This window comes from Vulpes lagopus, chromosome 16 (assembly GCF_018345385.1).
Source record: "Vulpes lagopus strain Blue_001 chromosome 16, ASM1834538v1, whole genome shotgun sequence".
NCBI lineage: Eukaryota > Metazoa > Chordata > Mammalia > Carnivora > Canidae > Vulpes > Vulpes lagopus.
In genome coordinates this window covers 61,428,371-61,439,726 of record NC_054839.1, presented here as the reverse complement: position 1 = coordinate 61,439,726, position 11,356 = coordinate 61,428,371, and the positions used below count along the sequence as shown (strand labels likewise).

Sequence of the window (11,356 nt, the reverse complement as noted above, 5' to 3'; positions counted from 1 at the left end):
CCGGTGGCGTAGGAGGCGCGAGGCTGCTCTGGCAGGCGCTGGCGTCACCCCAGGCCACACACCCTAGTGAGTAAGATCAAGATCACTGACGTGCGAGTGAACCGGGGAAAGGCAAACCAAGGAAGAACCAGCGTGGGCGCGGCCGGTGCCGTTTGCCGCGACCTGTCAGAAGTGAAGTAACCGAGCAGAATCCCCGCGAGGTGCGATTCCAACGGGGCTCGCGGGCGATGGCAGCCAACGTGGGCAGGGGAAGGCCGGGGGCGGGACGCTGTCACTCGGGGGGCGGGAAGCCCGCCCCGAACACGCGCGAAGACCCCGCCACCCTCGCTCCGGCCCGTCGTCCAGCTCCGGGTTCGCTGTAGGACGGAGCAAGCTGGCTCGCGAAGTGTCCTTCAGGAATCCCAGCACCCGCAGGGATGGGGACAGAGAAGGGGGCGGGGCCCTGGACACTAAGGCACCCGGGGGTTTGGCCGCGGCTCCCCTCCCCGATGAGGCGTCCGGTGGGTCCGACCCTGCGGGGCTCTGCGGGCTGGGGCACGGCCGTGCTGGTGGGTGGGGGCTGCAGCGGGGCGCAGGGTGGCGGCCCAGGGCGCCCACGGTGGACCCGGGGACCCGGCGCGCCCTGAGCTCCCCTGCACCCACCTGGGGTCCGCGGCAGGCTCGCTGGGCACCGACGTGCGGCTGCGCTGCCCGTGCCCCTCTCCGCACGCAGACCCCTCCACCACCCGGGGACGGAGAGCCCCGCTCGTTTCTGACTCAACATGTGGTTCCCCACGACGACGGCTTGGCGAGCGGCTCGGAGTCCAGGACATTGGAGTGTTTTACGTTTCAGTCCCTCACGGAGCTCTCAGCCCCGCGCAGGGAAGGCTTGGGTTGGTCCTAACGGCTGACTCGGGCCCGCAAGGAGCGCGGGAGGCCCGGCGGGGCGGCTCGTGGGGACGGCTTCCGTGCGTGTGCACCCGCGTGTACGAGCTTCCAGTGTGCTCCCGCGAGCGGCTGCGCCGGGGCCTGCTCCCCAGCGCTGTGGCCATGCGGCCCGGGGGTGCCGCTCAGGGTCCCGGGTCCTCGGAGAACGGGAGTCCGGCGGCCTGGCACGGTGCGCAGGGCTCCTCCCAGGTTGGAAAGGAAGGGGTTACTAGCCACGAGGGGGAAACGGCTTTCGGAAAAAAAAAGAAAAAAAAGAAAGAAACGGAGCATTTCCGACACCAAGAAACTGTCAAAATTGAAGGGAACAGATCACATGGACGCGTGGACAGTGAAGGGCAAGTGACTGGCCTTTATTCAGCCCGGGGAGGCTCAAGGACTCCGTGACCCCGACGGCCCCGACAGGTGCGACGTGTCCAGGGCTCACGGCACACGCCGCCGCTAACCAAGTCTCTCTCCAGGTGGAAACGACGTTTCTAGAACGGACCCCAGCATCCCGAGGTGGGTCCACTGCGCACACGCGTGTTCCACTTGGTCAAGTTTGGTTGGGTTTCCTCAAGATTAGAATTCTTTGGGGTCACTTTTCAAAGCCCTCTTTAAGAAAATAATAATAATCCCCAAGCAGAGGAGTCGGAGCCGCCGGACTCGGAACCTCTCGCTCTCGGATCACACCGGTGCGGTAAGCAGCGCGCAAGCCACGGAGGACGTGTAGATCTGTAGGGTCAGGACGCGGGGCATGGCAGGGCGCGGCCGGGTAGGGAGCGCGTCCACGTTCCAGGGGCTGTCGCGGGGGCTCGGCTTACAGGCGCTTCTCTCCGGAGGCCCTGGGGTTTGGGGTCTGGCTTTGCCGCGCGCTGGGAGTGCGGCGGGCGGGGAAGAGCCCGTGAGCCGCGCTGGGAGCCTCCAACCGGGCGACAACGACCCAGGCCCCAGAGCTGGGGCTCCGAGGTGGCCACGTGCTCCCGCGAGGTGGGGGGGCAAGGGCGGAGGCCGAGGCGGGCGCCCAAGGGGATCGCTCGGGTGATTCAGGGAGTCAGGGGAAACCCCCACCAGGGGCCCCCGCATCCCGGCGCAGGAGGCGTGTGTGGAAGCTGAGGACACGCTGGGGAGACAGTGGACAGCAACACGCGGGCGACCGCAGGTGAGGGCGGGGGGGGGGGGGACGCGGCCCACAGAGCTGGGCGGGCGGAGGCGGGCGGAGGCGGGAGGCTCCCTCACCACAGCCCAGACGCCGAGGCCGAGCCTCCAGCCGCGGAGCCGCAGCCGAGCGAGGGAGACGGGCCGCGCTCAGCCCACGCGGCTCTCAGATGCTCGCAACAGGCAGCACAGCCGGGCCGCGCACCGTTTGCCAAAAACTATCTTCCGTCTTACTGTGGGGGCAGCTGTGGACGCCCGTCGCCGGGGCCATGCACACGCCCCGCCAGGCCGCGGCTCCGAGCGCCTCCGCGTCCACGCGCAGCTCCGGGAAGGTGCGGACTCCGGCGGCGGCTGTAGAGTAAGCTCGGCCTTCGGACGCCCGCGGGGCCGTCACGACACGACGGGGGTCATGTCCCACAGCTGCGGAGACACAGGCGGGCATGAGCGGCGGCTCGGCGCTGGGGACACAGCTTCTCCCGCAGCGCGGCCGCCCCATCCTCTCACCCAGTCTCCCACGGGTCCTATTTTCAAAAACAGAGGAGCCGAGGCTCCCAGGGTTTACGCTGCACTTGCTGGAAGTCACGGCGGCCTCCGGGTTCAAGCCCCGCGCCTGCTGCTGCTCCCGGAAGGGGCCGGAGGCGCCTGGGCAGCAGCACTGTCCCCGGCGGGCCTCCTGTCCTGGCCCCGCGGCGGCACCGCATCCCCGCAGCCGGCTCCGCGCCTCTGGGCCAGCGCCCTCACCCGGCAGACACCAGCTGGTACTCGCCCCTGCCAGTCCTCTCCGCGCCGAGCCGCTTCCTTCCCGCGGCCCAGCTCTCGTGGCCATCCCGGCCTCTACCCCCATCCCGGCCTCTACCCCATCCCCACCTCTACCCTATCCTGGCCCTCCCTCTATCCCAGCCTCTCCCCCATCCCCGCCTCTCCTCCATCCCAGCCTCTCCCCCCATCCCGGCCTCTCCTCCATCCCTGCCTCTACCCTATCCTGGCCTCTCCCTTCATCCCGGGCCTCTCCTCCATCCCCGCCTCTCCTCCATCCCCGCCTCTCCTCCATCCCTGCCTCTCCTCCATCCCGGCCTCTACCCCATCCCCACCTCTACCCTATCCTGGCCCTCCCTCCAGTCCGGCCTCTCCTCCATCCCGGCCTCTCCTTCATCCTGGCCTCTCCTCCATTCCAGCCTCTCCCTCCATCCCGGCCTCTCCTCCATCCCTGCCTCTACTCTATCCTGGCCTCTCCCTCCATCCCAGCCTCTACCCCATCCCCGCCTCTCCTTCATCCTGGCCTCTACCCTATCCCAGCCTCTCTCTCCATCCCGGCCTCTACCCCATCCCAGCCTCTCCCCTATCCAGGCCTCTCCCCCATCCTGGCCTCTGCCCACTTGTCTGTTCCACACGTGACCCACGTTAGGCAACGGGAAGCCCGCGTGTGTCTCAGTAGATGGCGTGTCCCTGGCCAGGAGGCACGTGTGCCCTCGGTGTGCTCCTGTGCACAGGCCTCATGATGCTGCAGCCCCGCACACTTCATGGAGCCGAGGCTGCAAGACCCAGGGACGCACCTTGATAACCTTGTCGGTTCCAGAAGTCAACAACCATCCTCGGGTGGCATCGAAGTGCACGTGCACGATGTTATGCTTACTGTCGTGGAAGGTGGCCGTGGGCGCGCGTCTGCGGGAACAAGGCCGTCGAGCGACGAGGGGCCGCACAGGAAGGAGAGAAGACAGTGTTGGAGGTGGTGGCCTCCCTCCCTCCCTCCCCCTGCACCCGCCCCACATGGGCTCCAGGACTTACGTATCTCAGAGAGAGAGAGAGAGAGAGAGAGAGAGAGAGAAGGGAGGGGAGAGACAGACGGAGAGAGTGGGAGAGACAGAGAGTGCGGGAGAGCAGGGGAGAGGGAGGGGGAGAGCAGGGGAGAGTGGGGGTGGGGGGTGGGGTGGGGAGAGAGCGGAGAGGGAGAGAGCGGGAGAGCGCGTGGGACCGAGGGCGCTCGCACAGACGGGGGTGGGGGGAGAATCTCAAGCGGACTCCACGCTGACCCTGGAGCCCGACAGGGCGCTGGATCCCACCACCCTGAGATCACAGCCTGAGATCCCCCGCAGAGGGGCCTGATGCCGAAACCAGGAGCTGGACCCTTAACCGACGGAGCCACCCAGGAGCCCCTTTTTGTTTTAAAAAGTGAAAAGGATTCCTGTCTTCTCCGAAATGGGAAAGAGGTGACGACGCTCCCCCAAGTCTTGGGACCACTAGCTGCCCTGATAGGAGTCTACGAAAACCTCATCTCTGCCTTTGACGAGTCCTAAAACAAACACCTCCGTGCTTTTGCCAAGTCTCAGGAGGACCCGCTGGGGGAACAGCTACCTGTGCCTATTTAAAAAAAAAAAAAAAAACAACCCAAGAGCACAGCTGTTACGAAGCCTCAGATACTGCCACCATCCCCGCTGACGAGCGGCCGAGCCTCCTCATCTCCCTGGGCAGCTGCAGGCTCACTCTTTCCAGGGCGTTCCAACACTTGAACGAGTCAAACAGCCCATAAGCAAACATTAGTATTTTTAAATCGATGCATTTTTTTTGGCGAGAGGGCTTGTGGCCCACCACCTGCCTGGTGGTCAGAGGCGATGCCGGGGACGCGGAAGAGACGGGCCCCGGGGAGGCGGCGGCGGGTCCGCCATCAGGCCCCTCTGCAGGGGCTCTCCGAAGCCAGTGGTGGCCCGGGGCTAGGTCTGCAGAACAGATCTTCAGGATCCTAAGACGATCACTTTAAAACATTTAGAATTCAAGATTTGGGCTTAACGTGCAGTTGTTTAGGCTCTCTGGGTCTGTGTCTTTATAACATGAATAATTAATTTAGAATATCTCTCAAGTCTCCTGCAAGCTCTCTGATTTAATGAAAAGAACTCTCATTAATTTCAGCACATATGATGAGCGGAAAATAGTCAATGAACATAAATGCTTGCTGACGCCAGGGCATCTTGATTTATATTTGCTTCAGATAAGTAAGAATGAAAAAACACATAAATTAGGGTTGTCCGTTAAGAGTGCTTTGGCTTATTAAGTGCCAGGACTTTCCTTTAGACGCTGACTTCCTGTGGTGCATCTTAACTACATTCCTACTTACGTGCTGTTCCGAGACACCCACCTCGCACTTGGAACGCTTCTACGATATACGAGGTGGGGGAGCCTGCAAGCTTTCCCTTAGCAAATCTTCACAGAACCGGGCGGACGAGCTTCCTGGGAGATCCTGCCGTCGCTCGTTAAAAGGGGAACTGGCTGCTGCGTGCTCTGCTCACGTTTGGGGCAGTCGGCCATTCGCGGCACTGAGGGGGTCACGCAGCCGCACCCTTCCACACGCGCCCCAGGGCCCAGGGCCGCGCAGCCAGCTGAGGTCGTAGGTCATCGGCAAGACCACAAGACGGAGCGGCTGGAAGTACTGGGCTCCTGGGGGAAGCGGCTTAGCTCCTCCTGGGAAATGCAGCCTGTGGAGCCCGAGGGCTGACTTAGCCCCTAAGAATACCAGCTTGGTGGGGGCGCCCGGCGGGCTCCGCGGTTGAGCGTCGGCCTTTGGCTCAGGTCATGACCGCGGGTCCTGGGATGGGGCCCCACATTGGGCCCCCGGCTCGGTGGGGAGCCTGCTTCTCCCTCTGCCTCTGCCTGCTGCTCCCCCTGCTGGGACACCTGCACGCGCTCTCTCTCTCTCTCTAATAAATATGGAAATAAAATCTTAAAAAAAAAAAAAATGAACTTGGGCTGGAAAGTGCAGCCCGGGTTCCTGCAGTCCCGAGCGACCCTCAAGGGAATGAAGGGACGGGAGGGTTTGCAGTGCACGTCCCCTGCAGTGCAGAAGAGCACAGAGCACAGGAATCCTCCGAGCGGACTCTGCTTCCCTGTCGCACGAGAGGACACGTACCTCTTGGCAGAAGGCAGGCCTCGCCCACCCGCACGGTCTGTATTTGAAACCAGAGGAACTGGGGCGCCGCTGAGTGCGGCCTCCCGACCACATCCCCCCCAACCCTGACGTGGCGCCGCCGGCACTCACTCCTCGTCGGTGATGGCCTCGTGGCAGCTGTCGCAGACCCGCACTTCGAACTCGAAGCCCATCAGGGGGATAGAGGAGCGCTTGGAGCTGCACTTGCCGCAGACGGCCTTCCCACACTTGCGGCAGTGGTGCTGCAGGGAGAGAGCACAGGGCCTGCTGTGGCTCCGGGCGTGCTGGACGGCACTCAGGGCAGGGCAGACGAAGGGCGCCCGGGAGACCGAGGGAACACAGGTGTCCCCTGGGGCTCTCTGTGCAAATGCAGAGCTGCTGGGACACCTCTGCTTGTGCCACCGCGGCCCCCCACCCCCGCCTCCCCACCCCGGCCCCCACTGCCCATTCCAGGTCCTTCCCAGCTATCGCTCCCGTGAACCCTAGAGGACCGCCCTGGTCAGGTTATCTGGGAGCTGGGCGTAGTGAGGAAGGGCCGCCCCCAGGGAAGACGCCGCGGACAGGGAGCGTGAAGGGAACCCCATTCAATGTGTGGCCTGCTGCCTGGCCACGCTCACGCAAGGGACTAGCGCTGATCTCCTTGGGAGGACCAAACCCAACCAGGATCAGACGGAAACGCTGTATCGCTACAGTATCTCTAAGCGCCCGACACTGAGATGGCAGGAGGGAAAGTGAGGTCATGGAGGAAATAAGCACCGCTCCTCCAATCTCATGGTTCGGCAGCGCCGTGAGCTGGGCAGCCCCTCCGGTGGAAGGTGTATTTCCGGAGATGCCGCTAGAATTCTCAAACCCTATCCCTTAAGCCCTTGGAACAAGTCCCTCCAGACACCGAATCCAGGAGGAATGAGCCGCGGTGCACATGGGGGGAGGAGGGTCCTGCCGCCGCAGGGTGACCCGGGCAGTAACGGACCCGGCCCCACTCCGCAGGCGCGCGGCTCTTCCACGCCGCAGGCGGGCTGGTCCCACTCTGCCCCACCTTGACGAGGGATCCCTATCACCCACCTGTCTCAGGCCAATTTTCTTACTGTCCCACATTTGCTTGAAGTTCCAGAAGAAAGGCTGGTCACACTTCTGGCAGGAATCACTGTCCAGCCACTCCGGGGTCTGGTGGGGTGAAGCACACGACAGGCCACACTGAGAAGCGGCAGGACACGGAGCCATCGATGCTGAGGACCGTTAAGGACCGAAGAGGTGTTCGCAAGGAACAGAGGCGGGACTCGGGACTTCTCAGTCACCTAACGCCGACGGTGTGCTGCGCCCTGGGGGGTGGGGGCGCGTGGGCGACAGGATCTCTACCATCGTGGAGCTCCCCTGATCGGGCAGGACTAAACAAGGAAGTATCAGGGCCATCGACGGTTTAAATAAGCGGAAGCACAAAGGCCCGAGAGGCAGAGGCAGGGGGCCGGGGGGGAAGGGCGCGGGGCGGGCGGGGGCCCACGCGCAGAGGCCCGACAGCCAGGCTGACCGGGTCTCGTGTTCTCGGGGCGTGTGCGATCCTATTTGCTCCGGCTGCTTGTGACATCATCGGCGTTACAACTGCACCTCCTGCCTGCGGCGGAAGGCTGCCTGGGCGGCTGGAAGCACCCGCGGGCGCCCACGGGGAGGCCCACCCGCTCCCGCTCTCCGCAGGGCCCAGCGAGGTGCAGACTCCGCCCCTGCCTCCTGGACCTCACCCCACTCTGCGCCTGTTCACGGTGTCGCATGGGTTTAAAAGGAGGAGTTAAGCTTAAAGCGCTTCCTTGTAAACCTCCCGAGACGACGCTCTGGCCCGTGCGCCCCGGGGTCCACGCTCAGCTCTGCACGGTCTTTGCACGTATCACTGGACCCAAGGAACCCGGGATAATATATCCAGCCCCAGGGTCTCTCAAAAGTGAGTCCCAGGGACCCCAACTGGATCCACGGACGCTCACTGTAGCAGACCCCGAGCGCACACCGAGAAATGCGGCAACACAGGTCAGCCCCTCTGTCCGGGACTCAACAGAGCAGCGCAGCTTTCCTCGGCTCCGTCCCTTTCTGAAGACCTTGCAGGACAACGGGGGGACTTAGCCTATTCTCCTACCTACAAGCAGAAATGGACCTAAGGCGACACCTTGTCCCAAAAAAGAGGAGTAAAGAGGTGACATCTGAAGAGTTCCGATTCTTGGTCTATTTTGTTAAAACCAAGGAGTCCTTAAGAAGCAAGCCTTGATTTGCTTTGTGATTTTCAAGCTCCAAGCGGTTTAAGGACTGCTTTAATGAAATAGCAGTTTTTTCAAGAAAAACATTTTATCCCTTAAAGACATATCTGTGCTTGTGATTTTTCAACACGCGATGCAGGAAAATCAGAAGGATCCACAAGAAACTCAGACACACACGCGCACACACTACACCTTTTATAAGGGTACATGCAGGCTCAGGACAGACACCAAAGGCATCACCGTGGTGGCTATGAAGAGGGGAAAGGGAAAGGATTGGGCAAGGGGGAAAAAAAAGAAATCCGCACGCGCAGTATGACCTCATTTTTGCCCAAAAGACCCCAAAAAACAAAAACCTAAAAAACAAACCCTGCCCACGTGTATTTGCAGAGAAAACGATGGGAAGGGTTTTTGCCAACACGTGACAGGTGCTGCTCCCGGGGTGGCGGCACTGGGAGTGGCCGACGCCTTTCCTACCCGTCAAGCAGCCCTCTGTGACCCTGCTACACCGAGCATGTGTTACATATGCTCCTACAGAATGATTCAGTTTTAGGAAAAATGGATTTCGTTCACAATATAAACACCTGTTGAGCCTCCGGGCCGCCCGCGGCCACCGTGGCTCCCGCTGGCCCTGCTGCTCCCGAGCGCCAGCACACAGGTGCGCTCTCCTGTTCACCCTGCTTGGCCGCGGTGCTTCCTGTCCTGCTCAGAGCACAGCCAGGGCCCGTCAACCCTCCTACGTCCTTCCACAGCCTCCCGCTGGGAAAGCCGCCAACAACCGTCGCCCCCTCCTGCACACCCAGCACTGACGTGGAGCTCACAGCAACCGTGATCCCATCACCCACACCGTCGAACAGGCTTCGACAGTCCTCTCCCGTACTTTCTCTTCCAGAAAGTCTACGGGCACGGGGAGCGCGTCTTCTCAGGGCTCCGGCCTCCTGGGGTGAGCACGGCACCTCCCGTGACCCAGGAGCCCCCCGCACACACACCTCGGGGGAATCAGCCTCACAGAACATGACACTTGCAAAAAACGGCTGCGACCGTCTCTCCACCCCATGCGGATCACTGAATCCCCTGCGCTGGAAGATCCTAGATAGCCAACGAGTTGCAAGTGCCCGTATCTGCAGGTCAACGGGCATAATTTAAGCAAGACGCCTCAACGTACTGCCCATCGACCTCCGGCTTCGTCTCTGGAAGCCCCGTCGTTACCCTCCCGTGGGCCTCTGTCATCAGGGGCAGGGGCTGCGGGCACCAGGGGAGAAGGGCGGGGCGGGGCGCCTGCTCCTGGGCTGGTCCGGCGGCCTGGGAAGACGCGGGGACAGACGAGGGCTGACTGCGTCACCCACGGCCGGCTGTTGTGCGGAATCCGCGGGCCCGCGGCCTGGCTGGCGAGGCCAACACGCGCCGTACGATTTCCCTGCCTTTATCCCGAGGGGGCCAAGCGATACTTTCAAAAGCAAAATCCTACAATACCCCACTTCCTAACAGTAATGATCATTTTAATTAGTTACTAATAGAACTCCCACGGATTTATGGTTCGAGCGAGTCAGGCCTTAATCTTCTTAAGCAGTTAATTACTGGCATTTGAAAGGCATCACACGGTGGGTACCGGCGCCTCGTGAGAGGAGACTGGGGTGAGGACATGGGAGAAGCTGGGAAATTGCTTTGTCTTCTTCAAGTGTCGCTTTTCTAGCTCTGGCATCCTGCGAGGAAGCACATTAGATGGATGAACACGGACGTCAAAGGGAAGGTTCCCCAGCATGACTCTGGGGAAGTGGGACCACGGTTGACTTCAAAGTCCCCGTCAAGGGGCTACTCGGTAAACACAGCCGTGGGTACGACGCTCAAAGACGGGAAAAGACAAGTCACGCGGACAGGAGGCCACGGGGCAGTTAACCGTGGCCTCGAACACGGCGGGGTCCGCGTGTACAGCTGGAGAACGGTTCGGAGCGTGGCTCATAAGAGGCACAAAAATAGTTATTTCTGGTATTTCTAGTGATATCAAGCCGAGGGCTCTTACCTCGTCCCGCGTTCGCCACCTCCCCGCTAACGTAACCCCCTGGGGTCTTCCGTGTCCCCGGGGCTCGTCAAGGGACAATCCTCTGAAAACAGCTGCTTCCCGCTCTCGGACCCGAACTCTGGTGGTGACGGAGCGACGGACTCGGGCTGAACCCCTTAGTCTCGGCCAACATTCTATGAAGTCACTATCCCGTGACCGTTCCTCGCCACCCCGTGAGGGGTGAGAGGAAAACGGGGCTTCCCTGGACTCTAGACCACTTCGTTCTCTGACACAACAGGCGACCCCCGCGGTTTAGTCGCGAGAAGGCAGAGCCGCGGGGGGGAGGCCGGCGCTCCGGCCTGGACCCGCGGGGCCTACCTCCTGCCGCTCCACGTCCATGTTCCACACCACGATCCCGCCGTCTCCGCCACACGAGATGAGCTGCCGCGTGTGCTGCGCGTAGGACAGTGCCTGGACCTTGTCGCTGCAGGAGAAAGCCGGGTTAGGGGCCGCCCCGGAGGCCGTCGGCGCCCGCTGCCCCCGAGCCCCCGAGCCCACCTGGGAAAGCGGCTGGACCAACACACACGTTATTCGGGGCGCCGGGCCTCAGGACAGCGTCTCTGGCCGCTGCGACACCGTTTTTCCCCATTTGTTGTTATGGACGTTCGGTTTGCCAACACGCAGTGTAACAGCCGGTGCTCGCCCGCCCCGTGAGCTGCCCACCTAGGGGAGGCCGCGCTCTGCCGACCTGGCCCCAAGGCGGGAGGGCCGCGCCGCCCCCACTGAGCCGCGACGTGAAACCCGTGGCACGTGTTCCTGCTGTATTTGTTCAGAAGCCACGATTCTCCCGTCTTTGACAGAAAGCGTCCCCACGGAGGATGGAGGTCGCCCGCGGAAGCGCCGCCGCGCTGGTGGGCCCGAGCCAGGTCCCGGCCGCCCGAGCCCAGACCTGCGTCCTTGGCTTCCGGGCTGAGACCAAAGCAGCCGCACTTGCGGTTTGCTGACCCTCAATTTCCTCCAGTTTTCATTCCCTCTCTACTCATTTTGTGCTTTATTTTTCTTTCCAGTTCATTCACGGCTGATGAATTACTCCCCGCTGGGTGGCAGCCACCACGGAGGGTTGGGTTCCAGGGTGTGACACCTTGG

The 11,356-nt window shown here is 62.3% G+C and overlaps 1 protein-coding gene across 4 annotated transcripts in view; it reads right to left on the bottom strand.

Annotated features, from left to right (window-relative positions):
- Positions 1-1,256: 1,256 nt before the first annotated feature.
- The window catches only part of WDFY2 (WD repeat and FYVE domain containing 2), a 158,012-nt gene continuing 147,912 nt past the window's right edge, over positions 1,257-11,356 (bottom strand). For all 4 annotated transcript variants that reach the window (XM_041731090.1, XM_041731088.1, XM_041731089.1 and 1 more), the window contains 5 exons: positions 10,589-10,694; positions 7,040-7,141; positions 6,089-6,219; positions 3,615-3,723; positions 1,257-2,481 (listed from right to left, as the gene is read on the bottom strand). In XM_041731090.1, coding sequence (XP_041587024.1) covers positions 2,452-2,481; positions 3,615-3,723; positions 6,089-6,219; positions 7,040-7,141; positions 10,589-10,694 — 478 coding nt within the window. In that variant the 3' untranslated portion in view covers positions 1,257-2,451. The remainder of the gene's footprint in view (positions 2,482-3,614; positions 3,724-6,088; positions 6,220-7,039; positions 7,142-10,588; positions 10,695-11,356) is intronic.